This window comes from Drosophila simulans, chromosome 2R (assembly GCF_016746395.2).
Source record: "Drosophila simulans strain w501 chromosome 2R, Prin_Dsim_3.1, whole genome shotgun sequence".
In the NCBI taxonomy this organism is placed as follows: Eukaryota; Metazoa; Arthropoda; class Insecta; order Diptera; family Drosophilidae; genus Drosophila; species Drosophila simulans.
The window spans coordinates 5,201,898-5,224,459 of NC_052521.2; the positions used below are offsets into that span (position 1 = coordinate 5,201,898).

General features: G+C 45.5%; 1 protein-coding gene across 4 annotated transcripts in view; it reads right to left on the reverse strand.

Moving 5' to 3' along the window:
• LOC6733441 (diacylglycerol kinase 1) overlaps window positions 1-22,562 on the reverse strand; it is a 41,408-nt gene that overhangs the window by 3,364 nt on the left and 15,482 nt on the right. Inside the window, exons 4-17 of one of the 4 annotated variants that reach the window (XM_039291302.2) lie at window positions 21,354-21,436; window positions 16,793-16,991; window positions 16,431-16,634; window positions 15,697-15,882; window positions 13,237-13,362; window positions 13,029-13,153; window positions 11,234-11,342; window positions 10,591-10,722; window positions 9,759-9,970; window positions 8,145-8,276; window positions 7,210-7,399; window positions 7,064-7,150; window positions 6,700-6,911; window positions 5,145-6,047 (exon numbers count right to left, since the gene is read on the reverse strand). In XM_039291302.2, coding sequence (XP_039147236.1) covers window positions 5,145-6,047; window positions 6,700-6,911; window positions 7,064-7,150; window positions 7,210-7,399; window positions 8,145-8,276; window positions 9,759-9,970; window positions 10,591-10,722; window positions 11,234-11,342; window positions 13,029-13,153; window positions 13,237-13,362; window positions 15,697-15,882; window positions 16,431-16,634; window positions 16,793-16,991; window positions 21,354-21,436 — 2,900 coding nt within the window. Of the gene's footprint in view, window positions 1-5,144; window positions 6,048-6,699; window positions 6,912-7,063; window positions 7,151-7,209; window positions 7,400-8,144; window positions 8,277-9,109; window positions 9,469-9,758; window positions 9,971-10,590; window positions 10,723-11,233; window positions 11,343-13,028; window positions 13,154-13,236; window positions 13,363-15,696; window positions 15,883-16,430; window positions 16,635-16,792; window positions 16,992-21,353; window positions 21,437-22,562 lie in introns of those variants that run through there. The other 3 variants (XM_039291303.2, XM_039291304.2, XM_039291305.2) reach the window with 3 other exon arrangements.

A 22,562-nucleotide genomic window follows, 5' to 3' on the forward strand; every position in this document is an offset into this window, starting at 1 on the left:
ATCTTGTGGCCGAGCCTTAGGTACGACACCTAATTTATATTAGCAATCGGCGGGTGGCAAAGGAGCTTTTCATCTCAGGTGTTTGGAAATCTCAGGAATTTATCAAGTAGCTTAATGCTTCAAGTCTTGTCTTTGTCCATTAAGATTGAATTAGTATAGCAAAAATGTCACACCTAGTCCTATAAAGGGTATGGAATGCGAAATATTCTGCTTGTGAAACAAATGCCAAGTGTAATTTAATCAGATTTGGGCAGGACCTGAAAGCAATTGGCAGTAGCCTGCTATTCTCATAATCCATTGCGGAGCAGTGCTATTTACCCAGCCTCCTCCTATGTGTGTGCTGGGTGAGCTCACGTGCCGGATGCTCCCTTTCCGTGCAGAAGGGAGTAGCCTCGGGCAACTCCATTTCACGGAAGACGGGCGGTGGAAGGGAGGGAGTCTCCCTTATCGGGCGGACGGTTGCATTTTAATTTCTTATGCGGATATTCGGTTGCGTGCCCGCCCTGTGGGCCGCGTTGCTCATACGACACGTTGCACTGGCTGCCAACGCATTTGTTATGCATGTCGCTCGGCAAATACACACAGGCACGCGCGCCTCCGGTCCCTTTGTCCGCCGGATTGAGGGCACGTGGTGGCGGCAGGACTTTCAATTACGGCCTGCTGGTTGCACGGCAAATAAGATTTATTACCGCTCGACGTCAAATTGAATTGTCAACATGAGCGAGCGCCTGCCAGAGCTTAAAATCGAAAAATCGACGAAAAACTTTTTAATTAGCTTCAGCAGCATCCCGCATCCCGCATCCCGCTTCCCCCATCTCCGATGTCACTTTATGCACGGCCTGTGCGGTAAACTAATTTAGTGACAGCCCAGCTTATTAGCATGCCTCGACCGCACCATACCCATTACTCCTTGTCGGCGGAGGCGGGCAGACCGCACGAGCTGACAGCTTGTTTGCATTGGGGAAAGTTTGCCGATGGCACGACATTTCAGCAATAGAAGGCGGCACGTTGCCCAAGGATGGGCAAAAAAAGAGGGCGAGGGAGGTGTGAGGCTAATGAAATAATTTGTGTACCCAAACTGGCAGGCAGCTGGGAAAATGCGAGCAGTTATAGATAAGACCAAATCCCATTCAAGGCAACGGGGCGTATGCGCAACTCAGGTACAAAAAGCCCTTCCATAAAATGCGCATCCAGCCTCCTATCTCTGCGTCCTGGCACATAAAACTTGAGCCGAAGTCAAAGTCGAAGCTCAGACAATTACACATCAACTCCATAACAGCCTCCAGTTGCCAGTTTCCCCGTTCCCCAAAACAGTGATGACGACTCCGCGATGAAAAGCCACTTCTCCACGCAAGAGTGAGCCAAAAACAAGCTAGAAATTGGCAAAACTACTCTAGCTTATAGAGTACTTAACATATTTTATACCTTAAGTTGAAGAAATGCTAATGGTTGTATCTAAATGAAAAGTATAAGATTATTTACCAGTGCAGTATATAAGCCAATGGATTTGGTAGTTAGGCTTATAAAAATATAAGCTTTGCTTACAGATAATTGTTGAACTATTGATTGTTAACAACTCCATCCAGTTCCCTTGCAATCTGTAAAAACTATAACCCTACAGTCACACAAACTTATAAAAACTATAGCATGATAGTACCCCCTTTACCATCTGGCCAAAGTTATCCGAAAAGACAGATTCGCCGGCTAAATGCTGCGCTGAACTCCCAAAAGTAGCTTAAACTCGCACTTTTATTATCGTCGCACAAGTTGGCGTTCAACGTCAATTGTTTGACGTTAAACCCAGGCGTCAGCGTGAAATACTTTTCATGCTGTATTACCCGGGCAGAGTGCTCCTCCTCCTCCTCCTGCTCCCGCTCCGGATCCACCCGTTCTCCCCAAGGATGCTCGCGCCCAAGGAGCTGGGCCACTTGAACCGGAGCGCTCCCTGGCAGACCAGACACATGTTCATGTACATGAGTGTTAAATGGATTTCGTGATGGGCCCAGGACAAAGAGCTCTCCGTGTGAAATGTGTCCGACAAGTGAAATCCCGGCAACTGGAGCCGGAGGAGGAGCACGAGCAGAAACGGCAATAACATCATCGCCATCACTTCGCCTGTAGACGCCTACTGTTTAAACAGACGCACATCAAGTCATAAATAAACTAACACGCCACACGCACACACACCGAATATGGGGAAACCCAAGCCCGAATCCACACCCAATCCTAAAGGATCCAACCCCCCCTACCTCCACACGGGCGCACATTTTTATTTCGGCTCTGGTGCGGATTTTGTGGGATCTGGTTTGCAATTGCCGGCGCTCTGTGGCAGGAGCATTAGGCTGAATTCTGTGGCGCTGGGGAGCGCAAAATGTTTGCACAAAAAGGATTTCGGCTTTAGCCGCCACTTGACAAATGGTGTGACCTTACGCAGGACCCACTTGCCCACATCCTCCCACACATCCTGCGCGTACACAGCAACTACAAAAGGTTTGGAGCTTAGTGGCTCCTGGGTGTGCTGCAGATCGTTTAGGTATTCCATATGACTTTCATCAATCAGAAATGCATTAGGAGTTGATTGCTGCTCATAATGGTTGATATTAGACTGTGATCTTGAGATTTGAGTGCCAAGGTGCTTGAATTCAGATGTTTCAATTCAGTTAATAAAGCAATTGTGTAGAAAGTGTAGCTTAATCCACTCGTTTAGTTATCAATATCAAATAACTACTATAAGTAATATATAGAATTTAAGATGTTAAATTGATGAGGCGCCTGCCTATATCCTTTATATCCTTTCCTCTCTGTGTACATGGAGCGAGCAATGGGCGAGTTTGCACTCTGCCACGAAACGGAAACGGGGGCCAGGACATCGTCGGCCTGCTGATTTGTGCGACTTGCCGTTTCATTTGGCCTTCATTTCGTTTCATTTCTGCGGCCAGGCCGAGCTGTAAAGTTGTCACTTAACTTTACTTTATGGCTCCACTAAATCCCGGCCTGATAAGCGGAGTGCAGGCCGCTGAAAGTGCGAGTATCTGTGATTTTGATGCTCCCAGCTTCCCTGCTCCTTGTCCTTGTGCCCATATCGCACATCATACTAAATTATTCAAAAGGACGCTACGCCACTGGGCAAAGTTTTATCCAACATCCTATTTATTGCCAGCGGGTGTGTGGGCGTTCTAATTTTATATGTATATAGGTTGGTCCCTGGGGCGCAATCTGTTTCTTTTCCTGACTTTGCGGTGTTTGGCGTTACTAATTCAACACTTGCTGGAAATTATAATGACACAAGTTTCGTGCTGCCCACAGCCTGGGCATACAATTCATTAATCTAAACGCTCTTGGCTATTTGCAGTTTTTCGGGAATTCCGGCTGGCAGGACTCTCGAGTTAAGTGAATTTGCATTGCAGAAGAGTGTTGCCCGATATTTCGGGGCAGTTTGGTCTCGAAAGCCCGCAAAAGTGCAAGCAAACAGTGCAAATTGCACCTGCCAATCGAAAGCATTGCAGCATCAATGATGCAAATGCGCAGCTGATGATTGTGTGCCACCTCGTTTGCATGCTCCCGCTCCCCCAGCTCAAGATGCGAAAGTATCTGTATCTGTATCTGCATCTGTGTCTGCTATCCTGCTATTCTACACCTGCACCGGTATATGTATCTGTATGTGTAATTGTATCTGCACCTGAGCCACGGGCGTGTGGCATTCGACTTTTGTGGAAATCAGCCACTTTGCATGCAAAATGCGTTGCAACGCGCCCGAGTCTTTGACTAATCGCCCAGGCACGATTCATGGTTCCTGGGGATGCGGAACCATCGCCACTCTTTGTTGCAGCGCCTTTGTTTGAGCTCCGCGGTTATGAATGTAGCCAGCAGAACTGCGTTCCTCGCAAATTTGCATCTGAAAGACCGTTGCCCGCCCCAAAGGATATTCATTTGCGGGCTTTGAGGGCTGAATTTTGGGCTATGTGCGCCGGAAATATGCGGCCTCCTGCCCTAAACGCTGAATAAATGATTGAGTCGACTTAAATGAATTATTGAACAGCCAAGCCGAGTCGCTTCACTTGGCCATCAGCGGGACACTTGCCGCAAATATTATTGGTCTTTAAAGACTATTGAGTAATCAGGATAGCAGGGAGTATGCAAAAATCTTGGTAAGAATCGCTTGAAGTGCAAAGTGATATCTTTATCTACGAGTTTATAGTACTCGTGTATTTTACTCAATACTTTGACTAAATATCTAACGAGTTTTCCAAACCTCATTTAATTGCCTTAGAATGTACGAACAATGACTGCCGACAACCTAATCAAAACCAAATACAATCTTGATGGACGAGGTAATTCATAAATTGCATTGAAGCTAAATAAATACGAAGTCTGTAGTAATACAGAGTAAAGACCCCGACGCTCTTGACAAAGTTACGCAAATTTCCAATTAAGAATTCTGTTTTGATTGCCGTACACCTACACAAGGCCGAATTTTCCGGCAATCAGTTCGAGACAAAGGCTAAGGACTTGTGATGCCAGGCGATGCGATTTCCTCGGATAATCAAATTAAGCCTGGCCAGCGAGCTTGTCAACTGCAAATCCCATGTCAACAGCCACGACAGCTCGTCCTCACTAATTATGAAAATGGCGCCATAGCTGCTCTTGTTACGCCGGATGTGGCCACTGCCGATGACACGGACACGGACATGGGCAGGGATGTGGATGTGGACCTGAAACCGGATGGGCAACACGAGCAGCGGAGCGAGTTCGAATGGAAATGGCATGACAACCGCCGGCTTAGCATCTGACATGTGACGGAGTGAATCTGGAACCGGAATGACTGCCTGGCATTAGTGGATGCAACTAATCGGAGTCACAGGCCAAGGAGCAGTAGGATGCATTCTAGGCATTACATTACATACACTTCAGTTTAGCAAATATATGCCATTTACAGAAATCCCCTTTTTGATAAGAAGGTATCTAATAGATACTATCTATACTCAAAACACCATAGTTAAACAAATGCCACTGTGATTAGAAGAAGAAGTTCTAAGTTCCAATTTCAAAACTTCCTTGTCATATCAGCAGTGTGTAATAAATTCAAGTTGTCAATATTGGAATTGGATTGATTTCTTTCAGTGGATGCAGTGCGGAGTACTCACCACGCCGACGGAGAAATAATTGTTGATTATGTTGTAGGGCACCGTGCAGTCTTTGTCGGATTGCACTTTGATGGGCTTCTGTTGCTGCTCGAACTGGAGATGCTGCTGCGGCAGCACACTTGATGCGGCATTCGGAGTGGTGGGTGTGATTGGTGTGGCTGGTGTTGCCGGAATGCTGTTGCCGTTGCTCTTGGTGCCATCGCCAGCGCCATCGCCTAGCACGTCGTCCTTGGGCTCGTCCTCATGGTCGGACAAGTCCAATGACAATGTAATTTGCTGTTTAAGGATGTTGTTCTGCTTATTGCGCTGGCTACTATTATCGCTTTGATTACTCCCGACTGGCGTTGCTGTTGCAGCTTCCTCGACAGCCAGTGATGTGGCTCCTTGCTGTTGCTGCTGCTGCTGCTGTTGCTGCATCTGCTGTTTGTGCTGCAGCAGCAACGTCTCAAGTGATTGCTTTTCCGTTTCACCCGACCTCCTGGGCAAGGACTGCTCCCGGACCTCGGCAGCGGCGGCGGCATGGGAATCTACTTCCGTATCCGCATCCTGGTTGCCGTTGCACGGACTGCCGCTGCTCGTGTTGCTGCTGCTGCTGCTCATCGCTGTCCGCAGGGTCTGTTGCAGGCACTGCGTCTCGAACGTGGACATCGAAATGCTCTTGGTCGTGGTCGTCCTGTTGGTGGTGGTCGTGCTGCTGCCGAACTCCATCGTGGCCATCGTTGCCATTTCCGTTTCCGTCTTGCTGGCCATCATAATCGATGTGCTGGAGGCCGCCGTGCCCATGGACGTGGCCACCTGCTTGCTCTGCCGCTGGATTTCCTCGAAGCGTTCCATCAGCGATTTGTCGACCACAACACTTTGCGACAGCTCAATCACCTTCTGCATGTTCGAGTGCAGCGTCACCTGCGGCGGAAAAAGAAGGTAAAACTTGGCTTAGCAATTGCCAACTGCCAACAGCCAATTGCCAATTGTTGGAGGTTGGAGTTTTTCGAATTGCTGGTTGGCAGCGTCAGCATCACGCCTTCCAGCCAGCAAAATTAGTTTGTGTAATCGTTTTCCTCCCAAGAGGCAGGGCAAGGATGGGATGCTGTTCAGGACAAGGATGGGAATGGTGTGCGTGGTAAGCGCTTTGTGGCCAATAATTGGATTTTCCAGCTGGTAGGGCCAGCTCACGCCCACAAACGCCTTCTTTGGCCGGGTTATGGCCAATTCGATTCGATTCGTAAGGGAAAATACCCAGTGTCTAGGCTAAATAAAGCAATAAATAAAACAACGAGGCCCAAAATGTTACACTTTAATGGGTTTTCCATCTAAAAATGTCACTCCATTAGCTACAAACTGAAACTTGGGAGTGGGTCTTATCTTGGAAAACCTTTCGGGCATGTACTAAAATGTATATGCATATGGATATATTACTTATAGAAGGTAATAAAGGATTAACTTTATTTGAATTTACCGTATTGCTTTTTAAAGGATATCTTATTACTGTGCTAAATTTCCTATTATTATGATTATGATTTCACGAATATTTAGTTGAGCTTGTGTTTTCACTCACCTTGGGTCGCAGTTCATCGCTGTGCGGAGTGTTGGTCACCTCGATGCTCCAGCGGTCCAGCATCACGGTGGAGGCTCTGCGGAACTTGTCCATCAGCTTGGGGATGTTCTCGCCCTCGTATCCGCCGCCCCAGCGGAGACAGCGGGCCAGGTCGTTGCCCGTGCCCAGGGGAATTACTCCGATGGCCGGCTGGCTGGCCAACTCTATGGAGTCTGCAGGAAAATCAGGGACACATCGCTTAAATTATTATTATGTAAATGCATTCGTATTTTTAAGGAATTCTAAAGATTGTATCATAAAAGCAGGATTCTTAGTTGGCTTTGAAGAACCCAAATGTATCTTAAAGTCCAGCTGCAACACTTACCCATGGCTTCCAGAACCCAGCCGACGGTGCCGTCGCCGCCGCAGCAAATGACCCTGAAGCGGGGCAGGTCCTTGAAGAGCGTGAGTCCTGGCAACGAGAGCGGAAATCAATCACCGTGCTTGAACGGCCATCACTCACACACACACCCTCCTTGGGCCCGCCCTTGGACAGGTCGTACACCTGGCGCGGATTGAGCATGTACTGGAACTTCCGCAGGATGCGATCCCCCTGGCGACCGCCGCTCTTCGGATTGACGAACACCAGCAGCGGGCAGCTCAGCTCGTCCGGCGGCGTGATTTGGAAGTGCGTGGCCTGGTGGTGATGCATTTGGGATTTCTGGTTACGAATTTGGCCAATGTCATGGGTTACGATTGGGTGTTGGGCGCAAAGCAGCAGTTCCAATTGTTATGTTTGCCGATATATATTTTTTTTTTACAATTTTGAAGGCGGAAGGTCAATTTTGAAAGGGATTAGTTAGCCAATTTTGGGATGTTTCACTTAGCAGCAGGGTGATGTTAAAATTTGTTAACAAAATTAAGCGGGAGGGGAAAATGTTTCAAAAAATGCAAAAGCTTTTGTTTATGTTGTTTTCTAGTTTGTTAGTTAAGAAGCAGTGTGAAATTAACAAATTCATGCTTCGTCAAATTAATTTTGCTATTAAGTAAGACTTTATATATATATATATATAGTATATAGATCATAAACAATTAAAATTAAAATTAAATCATAAAAACTAAAAAATTGCCCAAAAACGTTGGCACTACGTTATTTTGAAATAATTTTCTTTCACAATCTTCTAGGTCGATAACCTTCTATATCTTTTTGCACAAACGAATTAATATTATTCCGACAGAATTTTGCATTTTACTTTAAACACCTTAAGTAAATATTACATTAAAGGTATGTTAAAAATAATAATCTTAGAAAGTGCAATTGAAACTCATTTTATCATATTTGATACTGAACCTATAATATATAATCTAAAGATTCACATTTAATTTGAATTTTGAATATTTGCGAATGATTAAAGTGGGAAAGCAGCTTTAAGGATATAGTAGAATAGTATATGATGCAATCTTACCTTGTGAGCCTGGTTCACGGATCGCTGGCGGTCGAGCACCGCCGGGCAGATGGCCGTGGGCGGGACAATCAGCTCGGAGTATTCGCCCAAGGTGCACTCCTTCTTCACCGACGAGGCGCAGCGGTTGTGGAGCTATCGACGGGATGAGATGGGAGAACGAATCAAATTAGGCGGAGTACGTAGCCAGATAGCGCGGTCTCGTAGAAAATCTAGGCTATTAAATTCAATTTCCACTTCATTGCCGGCCAAAGGCCACTTATGGCAGAAGTGGTGGACAAGGAGAGGGAGTCGTCGACTCTCAAGCGTTCAATTCGCCTTAATGAATCCGATTAAAAGTTTGTTAGCGCCGCCGACTACCCGACCCGTGGAGCAGAAAAAATGGTTAATTTTGGCCTAAATGAGATTTTGGCGCGGATTTTCATTTAAATACCAATTTGGCTGGAGCGAAGTCTGGATGCTTCTTTTGGCTAATGGCCACGCGGCTTCCTTTTTTCGCATTACTTTTTCACAGCTGCGGCCTTTGAAATTGATTTGGAGTTGGTCATACACTGATGACCAGGCTCAAAAGTTTTTTGTTTCTAATTAAACGAAACTTATGAAAACGTGAGCAGTCTACTTTTATTAAACAAAAAGGAAAGCTAGCTTCAACAAGCCGAACCTTGCAGTAATTATACTATTAACTTCAACTATTTACCAATTTTCTAGCAAAAGTGATTAAAGCCTAAAATTGTTATATTTAAATTCCCATAAAAGTGAATCTTAGGTGAAAAACCTGAACACTATTGTGTTTACTTTAAACGGCTCTAGGTATAGTATATCTGTGGTGAGGAATTTTGCGGCGGGGGGAGGGCATGGCAACCACATTCGCCTTTTATGTGGCAAAGACTAGATGCCCCCCCCACAGACGCATCCACTCAAAATGCGAAGTTATTGACTGTCAAAAGCGTCGGCTACGTTTGGCTTACAAAGTATTTGCCGATGCAGCAGCATCCGGCTCGAAGGACCAAGTTTCCCGACCTTCGCTCCCGCCGACGACCCTCTGGCGGAAAGGAATTCGGCATTATCTCCACTGCACTTGTCAAAGACACAGGACACAAAAGTTGGTGGCATGCAACGGCGGCAGCAGTAGCGCAATTTGTTCGGAACGTGACAATTTGCCAGCCATAACGAAGTTCCCATCTCATGTGTGCGGATCGGGACGCATCCGAGTCCCTGCCGGGTGCGGGAATTGGGTGGATTTCGCTGGTGGAAGTGTTGGTGCTCCTGCCGGCTGCGAGTCACAGCTCCAACGAAACTACATTGCGAGTGCTGGGCCAAAGGCTGCCTTGTTTTTCCGGATAATTGGAATTTTTGTTTCGAAACAATGCCGGCAATCTCGGCCAGAACTGATCTGATTTGGTCTTGTTACGGGGATTGGTTATGCGGCATTCGAAACTCTGTCAATTCAGCATGAACCGAATCTGCCAGCTGATGTAACTCGAATTTCAATTGTAATCTACTTATGTATTTATACTTAAATAAGACCAAATTGAAATTTCTAATATACTATTTAAATTCAGTTTATAGTTACCACAATAACTATATTTTCCGAATTTAGTTTAAAAATTCACTTACCATCATGTGACACCAGCGGCAGGTAAGTCCTGTGATTCCGTGGTAGGCCTTTATCCTTTTGCGGCACTTGGAGCACCGTCCATAGCAGTTGCCCTCCACCCAGTGATGCAGTAGGTCTCCGCCGCACTTTGGTTTCTTCGACTTGACGTAGGTGGTGATGCAGGACCCGGGGGCATGTTGCACGCACCGCTCGTGGACGGTGTACTTGCAAACTGTAAGTGAAAGTGATCAATTTACATAATTTGCTTAATTTAATAATTAAACTTATCAATAATTTCACATCAAATGTAAATCCACGATTAAAAGAGTGTGTGTGCTAACTAAATTGAGTTGATGTCAAAAAAATAAAAAAAAACAGCTTACATAAAATGCAATAATTATTGAATAGTTTTACTTCCTATAATCCAGCAGTAATACAACCTTATTTAAAGTTCTTTTTCAATATTTAACACCAAAAATTACATATTAAAAGTAATAATAACAGTCACCCATAAGTAATAATATATGTATGATGTATACCAAACAAACGTTTAATCCGTGTGATTGTTTAAGCTTGAAAACAATAAAATGACTCATTTTTGTGTTGACGAATTTTAGTATTTGCTTTTTATACAAATTTATGTAAAGATTAACACATTTAAAAAACAAGTACCAAAACAACATTGTTATTATGTTAAAAATAACATTTCCTGATATACATTCGTTAAATATTATTGGGATAAATGCAACCTCTTGGGGATTTTGTGGATAGTCGAATGGCCTTAAAGTTGCTTCGGCCATTCGGATAGACAATTTCCTGTCCCCAGAGTGTGCCACCCACACAGATACTCACGCACACAGCAGAGGCCCTTCTTGCCGAGACCCACCAACATGTTGAGGCAGAGATTGCAGTACGCCGGCTTGCTGAAGTGCTTCAGGCGCCACACGTGGATGCCATCCTCCTTGAGCGTGGTGCTGTCGACACCTGGCGAAGATTGAGAGATGGAGATGCAGAGATTGGGGTGTAGAGGGTGCAGGTGGTTGGGTAGCAGGTGGCATGTGGCATGTGGCAAGGGAGGAGACGGAAGAGAGAGAGAGTTGTCACTTTGCATAAGCGTATCAAGGGGCGCCTGCAGCAGCTCCCCTGCCCTCCTCCGCTCCGCTCCCCCCTGCGGCACCTGGGCAAATGACTTGATTATTACGGCAGCAGCCAACCAGTCACAGATCAAGGCATTCAGCCGGCAAAGGGGCACTTAGCAGGGGAAAGGGGGGACTCAGGCACACAGAGAGAAAATATCACCATAATATCATCATCATAATCTGGAGGCGTCTCTATCACAGGTATCACTGAATAATAGTGATGATTACTAACTTAAATGTGGGAAATATATGACATTACTTTTTGTAAGTTGAGTTGCTTACTAAAGATATTTCCGATTTGACTTGCAGACAGGATTGTGATATTTTCTCGCCGTGCTAAGTGGAAAATTACCCACCCAGGAGCACCAGCAGTGGAATCGTAGTCATCCCGCCTCGTTGCCACTCGTCCAAGGACACGGTGCCATCGGCATCGTAGTCGATTTCAACCATCATCTCTTGCAGTATCTGTAAGTACGAGAAGCGATTGCGGATTGCAGTGAGTGGAGTGGAGTGAAACCGAAAAATGGGTGATTCTTAGATGGAATGAAACTTAGCGGAAAGGTAACTTCCTGTTTGGAATGCACTTCTCTCGGTTGGGGGAATGTAAACTTATTACGCTGGCTTCGTTGGGCAAATGCATTTCCTGCAGAAATGTACAAATATTTTTCCCTGGCCTTCTCTACCAACTTACTTTTTACTACTACCTCGATTCTCCTAAGGTTTTAAAGTATCTCAAGCTAAATAAATATGATGACTAGATGAAGAACTTGCTTCTTTGAAGACTTTAAATGATTCCCTTCTTTCTGGCTTTTATTGAACACATTATTCCAAATCCAAACAAATCGATGAGGTACGAGTTGCTCAGTTCTATAAATTATTCAGCGGTGGGAAGGGGCAAGATTCACTCCCAAATTTATTCAACTTCCGAATCCTTTTTGTTTTTCCCCGGGAATTTCATATTCGCCCGGAAACGAATGCCAGAATTATGCAACTCATTAAGTGCTTTGATTATTTGTGTGTTTGTGTGGCGCGCTAGTGGAGGGCGAAAGGATAATGGGCCAAAGGACTGACCCGAACTTGGCTTCTTGGCGCAACTTGGCTAAAAATATTTTGATTAAAATATTTTCTGGCTCTGCCTAGAATTTAAAGTATGCGGCAGTCATAAAGTCGTCGTGATGGCAACGCAACTGGAACACGGGCCCCTCGCATCTCGAGCAGCGGAAAAGGAAGTCCTGCGAAAGGACAACGGACGGGAACGGCGGGAAATGCGGCTGGAATCATTCCGCCATAGCCAGGGGTATTTTGTTAATTGAGTTTTGTGGCGCTTTGACTTTATTTGCGGTCGCAGTTCTTTCTTCTTTTTATATTCCTTTCATTGCTGTGTACATTTTTTTTCTTTGCTCCAACTGTCAACGTGGCGAGGTTTCTGGGGGCAGGCGGGTTTAAGGCTGTTCTTTTTGCCGCTTCTGAAACTATTAACTTGCCTATGCGATGTGGTCGCTGCGGCAGCTCCACAAATTTGCGGTTGAAATGGAAACACGGCGCACACAAAACGAAAAGGAGCCACTTTAATTGGGTTCATTGTGCCCTCTGATAGTACTCGAGATCAGTGAGAAAGGACGAGGAAATGGTTTTCTGAATAATTAGGTATTTCAGCAATTCATTTGTATCTGAAAGCACTGCCAACAGTTTGAGCAACAAAATTATTACATTCGATTGAACCGCATATTGTGGCAAGTCATTAACCTCAATGAGTCTTTCTGTATATTTATTTATGGAAATGAGCAGCTAGAAATTTCACGCAGTGTAGCTAAGCTGGGACTATCGCCGGAGTGGAAGGCTCAAACAATAAAGGCAAAATTAATTTCAAGTGTTCTTTCCGCCGTGTTTTGTTTGGCGCTTTGTGTGTTGCCTGCTGAAAATGTTGGTAAGTAATTGAAAAAGTTTTATTGGATTGGTTTGGTTTGGATTGGGTCAATGAGTAGTCGAACGGGTTACGGTAGTAGTGACCAACAACCGGACGCCGGGCGACTGACCAGTGGTATGACCAGATGATATGTTCCGTGTGCAGTGAGTGAGCTAAGTGGATTTTCCGTGCATCGATTGCAGTAATGAGTTTTTAATGTAAGTCGGACTTTGGCCGGCACTCACCGGACGCAGTTCGCTGACATCCCAGCCAAGGTATTCGGCCACGGCCATCATCTGGTTGACAATGGCGTCCATTTCGGCCGTGTCCAGGACTCCGTTGCTATCCGTGTCGTACAGCCGGAACATGACTGCAACGCAATGAATAAATAACCGGTTTAAGGATAAGGTTAAGCGGCACGCAAAGGAGCAAAGGTGGCCGCTGGCAACTTACACTCCAGCTTGTCCTCCGGTCGTCCTGCCTCGAGCAGTGATAAATAGCAGACGACATCCTTCAGCGGGACCTTGAGTGTCAGCGGATCGAAGTGGGAGAGTTTTCGCGCGAGGAGCTTAATGTCAGCTGCAAATGAAAGGGTCGATGATGAGTGGGTGGGCGGAGTGGCGGATTGGAGGATTGGAGGACTGCCAGTGCAGTGGCAGTGCATTTATTGAGTGACAGAGTGGCCGCCGGCCCTCATTATCCTTAATGCCATCGACAGCTGGCAGCCAGGAGCCATTATGCTTAATGTTAATTGCCGACATTTGACCGGGCCAAAACCTTTTTGTTATGGCTCTTAATGAACTCGAGTTTTCTATTCGTTTTCTAATGCCCAAAACTTTTCCCAACCCATGCTCCAGATACCACGGACTTTCTTTTTTCCGTAATTACAAATTTATTCACCTTTTTTTTTGCCTAGCTGCCTGGCTGGCAGTCGATTCCTGCGCAATTACATAATGCATTGAAATCAAAGCATCCTGAGTGGCGCGCCAATTTGTATGGCAGTTTTCAAAGGCGAAAGAAGAAAGGCGCTTTGTTTGCGTGGAAGTATGAATGATTTCCATCCTTAGCACTTTGACAGGCCATTTATGTGTGTGTGTGCTGTTGATGTGCTAATTTATATGTTAATGCAGAGTTTCCATCTGAGGCGGACAGACAAAGGCCCGAAAAAGACATGGAGATGATTGTACTCTAGCTAATTATGTTTGCCCACTGTCGGATCGTTTGTTGGCCATAAATTATAATATATGTATGTATAGTATGTGCGCGCAAACAATGCCAATATTTGCCCGACTTCTTAACAACTAAATGAGGCTGTCGGATCCGCGACGAGTGCAGGAAGTTGTGCAAACAGGCTGAGTGTGTGTGTGTGCGTGCAGGATCAATGTCAACTTATTTGCCAGCCTACATTCCGACTAATAAATTTAATTCACGCGCACACACAGCCAGTCGGAATACAAAAAGCAAAGCAAAACTAATCCAATTAGCGCTTAAGGCGCTCAAACACACACATACACACACAGGCACACTCGCAGGAGCAAAAGCCTCGTCCTGGTTGTACCTAATATATAATGCTAATGGGAAACTCCTGGCTGGGCCTTTTCCGCAAATTACTGCAGAGCGAAAAATTTTATTTATTGTGCATTTATTCCTTATGTTAATGCATTAAATTCAATAAGTTTAAGTAGGAAACACTTTTGAAGTCACATACACATAGTTATGCGTGCTTGAGTTACGTAAAAAGGATATGCGGTAAGGAACTCGCCCCTCTTTTCTGCCTGTGTACTCCCACTCTAAACTTCCAGGACAATGCCGTCCAATTGCTGGCAAAATGCGTGAAACTGCTGGCCAGCGACAAAGGCGCAAAAAAGCGAGGAAAAAAGCGAAATTTACGTTCATTAATCATTCTCGTGCACATTTCAAACGAAGCGAAATGAATGAAGGCGAAAAGGGAAGCGGGCGAAGCGAAAAATTGTGCTGCATACTTTCAGGCCGCAAGTGCGCCGCGCTGCGTCAGTGTGTGAGTGTCCTGGAGGCGCGTGTCTGTGTGTGTGTGTAAGCAATAAATGTTAATTTAACGCAGGCCTCGCATTTTACGAGTTGCGACTTCGTGAAATGCAGAAATGTTTCTAATTGGGCGTTGATTTACGACACGATCTCTGAGACAAGAGACCGACCCTTGGCTTTTGTTTTTTGCGCCGTCCTTTCGTTGTTTTCGCAGGGGAAACGGAAGAGGGGCGCCCGACTTCCGGTGCCAAGTCTTTTCGTCTTTGCCAGCGACTGCAATTCGCATAATTTATGAACTCATGAATTAGCGAATGTCTGCCTTGTTTTCCTTGCGCGTTGATATTTGCTTTTTTCCACTCGCTCCACTAATTAGCAAGTTCGCGAGCAAGTTAACTAAGTAAACGGCAAATAAGCGGGGATTTTCAGCTTAGCCAGCTATCCTGTGCCATTAACATTTACTCTATCAATTCGAAACATCTAGAAAGCAGGCAATTTTAAATTTTACATACATTTTATACACTTAAAAAAGCCTGCAAATGTATGAAAAGCCATTTTTGCATTTAAAATCCGCCCATTTAAACACTTTTATGCAAAACTATTGTAACAAATGCTGCTTTCCATTCGGAAAGCAATCAAAAAAGTTGGTTTTTCCCGAGCAAATGGAGCACACAGACGGTTAATTTTTGCATTTGAATTGTTCGCCGGCTCCGTATGTTGGCTGCCCAATCAGCTGGATGTGCACCTCCATCCCAATCCCAGTCACAGTCACAGTACCAATCCCAATCCCAGTTCCAATTCCAATTCCGCATCACATGATGATTGCACAATAAGCGTCTTAATTGGAAGTCGCATGCACATCGTAATTCGGATGGGCGGTCTGTGCGGCGTAGATGTCTAATTAATGCTCACCATCAATTTTGCAATTAACCGAGTTGCTGCTCTTCTTCGAGGAGTTGCGGGACATCTGCGAGTGGTTGGTGGCCGAGTGCGAGGGACTGGAGTCCACGGAGCGACGGGCCGGATTGCTCGCCTGGAACATGCTGGGTCCGCTGGCCAAGGGACTCGGCGTCACCGTGAGCATCGGATGGACACTGCCTGTTGAGTGGACAGTCGGATGAATTAGACGCACATATCACGTAGGTTCCCAGGGGCAGCAAAATAAATTTAAGAACCATAACTGTAGGCTTTAACCAATAAATGTGCAAGCACAATTCTTTAAAAACGGAAATGAAAGCTTTATATTTGATTATCGACAGCATTGGAATTGTATTTTAATTTTAATCGATTTAAAATGACTATGTTTTATTGCAAAATGTAAATCTGTTTGTCATACTATTAAGCCTTGATTGGCGGAACACGACAGCTACAAAGGAATTATTTGTTTAATAACATTCATATATTTTTACAACATTTTTGTGGTCTTTTTATCAACATTTTTGGTTCATTAGAAACAAGTTATTTTGGGAAGATTACTCAACTTCCTTGTTTGCATATCTTTAAAGAGAAATGAGTGTTCCAGAGAGTTGTTTAATGAAAGCAAAATCCACTTTAATGATCAAATCCGTACACATACATTCAAAGGACACTGTTCTGTAAACTCATCCTGAATCGCAGCTCCCTGGCAATTTCCCCCTGTTACTCACCCGTCTTGCTGGGATCGTGGGATAGATGTCCGCCCAGCGAGTGGTGTAATTTATCCGTGATGCCATGGATTTTGTCCACAAAGCTGCTGCGGGCTTGTGCGTGTCCCTCTGCCCCGGCCACGCCCCCCGTGCCACCGATGCCGCCTCCGCCTCCGCTGCACTGCGGCATCAGCTCGGCAATGCTATTGATGTTTGGTATGGAGCCTAATTACAGGCGGTCGGGATGTGAGTGGGGCGCGATGTGGGCGTGGGGTGGGCCAAAAAGAAATGTTCAGCGATAATTCACATGCACACGAGAGTGGGTGGAATGGGTATGGTTATGGGTAGTATGGGTGGTGTGGGTGGCAAGGACGATCTCTTACCCTTCGTGTGCGACGTGACCGGCGCACAGGCGGCCGTGCTGCTGATGGCGGCCATTTGATTAAGTGCCCGGCCATGCAGCTGGGCCTGGGTGACATTCGGCTTGAGGAAGGACACAAACAAATGTTTGGCCAGGTCCAGCGGCGCCTCGCAGTCGAGGAAGGCGTCCAGGAAGCGCCGGAACCCGTCGAAATCAATGTCCTGTGAAAAGAGTTGGAACATATAAATACAGCGAGTCCAGCCAACGATTTATGGGCGCCTTTTGTTTTGTCAGTTTAAATCAAGCGAAATATTAGAAGGGAAACTACGATATAAACTCTTGAAAAGTTCTTAATAACTCATTCTAACTTATCCCAAGCTATACAAGCATGTGTGCACTGTTTCTCAACTTATTGAATATAACTTAACTAAGTGGATCCTAGTAGATCCAACTAGTAGTGCGATGAAGAAGCCGCGCAGTTTAAGCCCTTATTAGATAATATTGAGAGCTCTTAAAGCGTTTGGAGGGGAAAACCAATCTATTACTCATTTCTCTTGCTGCAAGAGTGTGTAATAAATCTACCACAGGCCATTCACGAGTGACAAGTTAAAATGTGTGCAAAACACTCGTCGTTGCATGCCTCCTCCAATCCACTGCCTTTTTTCCCGGGAAAGTTTCGCCAGTGGTATCGAGTTTGTTGCGGCAGGGCGTGGCTGTGGCTGGGAGGGGCGCTGCGAGGGGGGGAAGAGCCACTTATGCAACATAATATGTTGACGTTATTATGGCGAAAAACATTTTGCAGTTGCCGCCAACTCATCTTGTCGCTGGGTGTGGTAAGTGGGGAAGTAAGACAGAGGAGCGGACGCCGTCATCGACTTTATTAACGCTGACAACGGAGCGTATGATTAATAAGTACTCGCCATATTGTGACATATTCGGAGATGATTTTCTGCGTGCCAAGTGAAGCGAAAGTACATTTATCTAGCGACTAAATGATGCTGCTGATGTACAAGGAAGCTGTTGAGTTTGCGGCCTAATTGAAGGTCAGATATCAGTGAGGCTGGGATTTATGCTTTAAAATTGCCGCATTACGCGTATGGAATACATAATTCCCCTGTGGGCGGGCCATTTTATTTACATTTGTCCAGTGCACAATATGCCCACATAAATCCGAGCTCCGTCCGTCTGTCTGTCTGTGAAAAAGGTTCCATGCCATTCGGCTCGTACGTGCCGGGGAATGTCCCTCAAGGATCTGGCGCCTCTTTATTTGCCATTTGGCAAGGGGTTCGCACCGAGCTGGCGAGTAACCGAGTACTGGCCCCGTTTTATGGATGCGGAATGGAATGGAACCTGGCTGAATGGGAATCGGGGCAAATTACATGTCAACACCACGTGTAATGTCAACACATTGACAGCTGCGGCGCGATTCGTGAATCAACAATGCGACATTGATAGACGCCGGCAACCGCTGACACTGATAGACGTAGTCGTGGGGCTCCACACGCAGCTTTTGCGGATTTTACAGTCCCAGTTTGAGGCTCCAGTTGCAGCCTCCGTTCGAGGACGACAGCTAATCAAGGATAACAGCACGCGGGGAATGGGTGCGATTAATTGCGCAAGTAACGAAATAATCAGCGGGAGCTGGGCTGCCAGGACCTCGGCATGTGTATCTATTCTACCGAATTTATATCTGCCTTTATTATCAGACTCCTCACGAGCTGCTGCTCCTTGGGCTGCTCTTTTGCATCGTTTTGAATTTCGAAACATAAAACAAAGCAAACGAGCCAGAGCTGCCAGAGCATCAAGAGGTTTGGGCTCTCACACGAAGAACAAAGTGCTAAACAAATTTAGTTGATACAAAAAACATACAAAGTAATATGCATATTTCTGTAAAGTTGGAACTTTCTTAAGAAACTTTATATCAGATAAGATTAGATTATGTGGGCGGAACAAATGTATTACTAGATGAAAGTTATTCTTTATATAGAGCAACTATCTTGAATTAGAAACCATCTTATGGATTGTTATATCATTCTTCAACTTGTAAACCAAAAGTTGATTAAAACATAGGATGTTATAGGTACTGTTTTCTCTCCGTGTATCCAACCACTTGCTAGCTGCTGGATCCTTTGCCATAATGAAACCGAATACAGGCAAATGGAAGTTTATGCTCGTGTCGTCGTAGATACTAGGCACTAGGCACTACACCAGCATCCATGTGCCAAGAGCCAACTGCTTAAAGCCAGTGAAAGCAAATGGCTGCGACACGCCTAAGTGGAGAAACATCGGCATATTGTAAACCCGGGCACAGATACACAGATACGCAGATACGCGCACTTTCGCAGCCACACACATAAATTACAACCGAGTCACACACACACACACACAGCGGCACTTTAATAATGGCGCGAATTGCGTTAGCAAAATTTATTTAGCCAACAAGGAGCAAGGAGATACGCGTGCGAAGATTCCTCCCATCCTGCGCTCCTCTTCTCCACACTTCGTGGTAGGGATCCTGTTCCAACTTTTTGTTATAAACATTGAAGGGCGCAATGATAAGACAGTTTTCCTAATATTTACTGTTTAAAATTAACTATTTAGTATATTATATATGACAATTCATTTAATTAAATGATTTAAAAAGAAAACTATTCAATTAAAGGTATATTTAATTGTATTAATATATTGGAGTGGAATAGTATTATCTGTGCTTATTTGTTTGTACGAAACTTGTAACTTTTCAATCTTAAATTTTTTTTTATTTTCATAAAAATGTCATAATGATTGGTACTATTTCAACGACCTCTGCTGTAATTCTGGCTTCAATCTGGGCTGGTAGAAGTATTCCCATGGATGCGTTATGTGACGCTATGCGTGAGCGCGTGGCTTAATGAATAAATATTCAAGCACATTTCGGGCGTTCGGTGCGTATGCGCGATATTCATTAAGCCCCTCTAATCACACACACACCACACGCACACAGGCTAGCATCGCACATACGGGCCATTTGGCACTCGTATCACTCCTCCACGACGAACATAATCTGCGCTCTGCATTCATTATGCATCGCAGTGTTCGGGGCATAATTTACGACCATCTGGGCTCTGTTTCAATTTCTCGTCCTGCTGCTTTTAAGTTTTTTCACACCCAGTGACCAATTGCCGGAATCATATCATTTTTCATTGCCACCTGAGGAGAAGCGGCGCCTAATGAACCTAATTAAAGCTAGTGGACTACAAGCCGATCCTTGGGTGAAAGTTAAAGGCGGAGCAAAGTTAAAGTGTGTAAGCTGCTTATTGGGAATAGGAAATTGTTGCCAGGCAGCTCGTGGCACAACTCGTGGCATCTCAATTCATTTCGCTAACTGAAATATTTACGGGCATTACTTTTGTTCGGAAAATGCGGGCAATGAAAGCAGCGAGTGCGCCAGGAGTACACGAACATCCCCGCCAGAGTGTTCGATATCAAAGTGAATTCCGATGAAATCATTCACTCGCGCACGAGTCCAGTGCGATGTGGAAGGAGGAGCCAGGAGGAGCCAGGAGGAGGAGCCAGGAGGAAGGGGCAGGAGTAGGAGCAGCGGGAGCAGGAGGTGAGCCAGAGTGACGGAAACTTAATTATACTTTTTCCATTTCGTTACGCTGGCAAAACAAATGATAGACCGGAAAACAAAGGGGAATCGAGAATGGTTTCGTTTGCATATATGCTACTGGCTCGAACGATTCCAAATTCCCAAATTAAAAATGTATATTACTGTGCAAACTGCACGTCCTCCGCTCCTGGACTCCTTGGCTTCCTGGTAACCCCTTGGTGATCCGGGTAGCTGGATCCGCTTGTCCCCAATGAGATGGAGAGAGAGTTACAATTTATGCAGCTCCAGTGGCTCCTGCTCCACTGGCTGCTGCTCTAACCGAATTGATGGCGATGCAGGCAGTTTCAAATTAATTTAGTATGTATAAACTTGTCAGGATATTCATTCGGGAACAAGGGTGCTGGCCGGGCAGCTCGGTGTCTGCTCTGTCTCTGTTGGGATTCAATTTCAATTTGGCATTCAGGCGTAAACTTGAAAAGTCTGTGATTTATTGTACGTATAAGAAGATTTACCTTCAATCTTTCGCCCCACCTGGATGCCCTTTCCCCTGCCCCAAATTCTATTCAGAGTGCTCCTGCTCCTTGCCAGTCCAAACATACTAGTGGAAAATCTATTTTACTCCAGGAAAGCATTCGGAAAATCGAAACGTTTTCGAGCAACTAACTAGGCGTAAGAATCCCCCTGAAGAAAAGCATATGCTAAAGAATCAATAGGAATAGAAAGTTACTTGACTTCATTCAGAACATATTAATTTGTATCTTATAAATCTATTATACTTTTTTCTCAGTGCACACATGTGAGTTTCCTTAAGCTTGCTGAATCGCTTTCATCGGTCTTCCCCAGTCGCCTGGCTGGAGGATTAGAGCGTAAGAAGCAACGAAGCCCTTGACTTGTGCTTTGAGCAGGGTCTGCCCTCCACTCCTCATCCCTCCACCCTCGTCTGCTTTCAATTAATTGCAGGAGCGGAGCAGGACATTCTGGCAACACTTACCCCATCCGGAATGCACTTGGGCGTGCTGGCGGCACTCGGCGAGCTGAACTCCCGCAGCACATCCTGCAGCTTTCGGGTGGAATCTGCAAGGAGCAAGAGGAGTTAGATGAGCGACAGGAGTTAGAGGACACAGGTGAGTGGTGTAAGCCAGGGATTATGCAAAGTTCAGTTTAGCCGGGCTACCGACTGCGTGCGGGACACGGGACACACGTCAATCGCTCGACTGGCGCCAGGTGAACTAAATCGACGTCTTAAGTGGGCCAGCCCGGGTGGACAGGTGTGTGTGTGTGCGTGTGTCTCGCCAGGTGACTCAGGTGGCTGAACTGCAGCGCAGTGGGATAATTAACTAATGGAAGGCGAGTGGTTCGTGCCGAACGACTTGGACGGACTACTGGCTGACATGCTCCAAGTGTATAAGCTCAGAATTAACTCCACGGGGAGTCTTCCGGCCAAAATGTTGCGTCCACAGCTTTATTAAACTAATGAGAGTTGTGTTGTCTGCACTTGAATGCAGTCCCAGTTCCAGTTTTAGTATCCGTTTCTGTGCCTGCCCACCACCATCTGGCACTGACACTTCTGATGGCTTCGTACGGAGCTGCACCGCAGACTAAAAACATTTAACCGCACTCTAATAAGCACCTTCAGCCGCACCCACATACATATATCCTGTGCGCCACAGGATACACACACACAGGACTCCCGAATGGCCACAGTCTCGAATTGCAGGCGAAGCTACTCCCAAACGGGATTAATGGTTTCCACACCTCGCAAATTGCTACAAAAGAGCTGGTGCTCTTCGATTCTGCTTAATTCAATTATGGAATATGAAAACGAACTTGAAACTGAGATTTAGTTTAGTTCTCGATTGTTATTAAGTACTCTATTTATTAGGAAATGGCTCAGGATATACTGTGGATATATTATTAAGATAACAAAGGGGTTCCTATTGCAGAGCTACCTTTTCAAGTGTGTGGCATTATTACAAAGTAATATTTTTGTCTGTCTGAGCTCCTCTGATTTCAAGGGGATCATTGCGCTGCCAGCTGTTCCGGCTGAAACGCGGCCCTCTTCCTTCATCCAAGTGGAGCTGGAAAGTGCTCCAAGTTCAGCATCCTGACGCACTGTGTGTGTGTGTGCTCCGTGTAACATCCCATAATCTATAAGCTCAACATTCCCATTTGCCGTTCCCAGTAATTCCCTCCGCCGGGC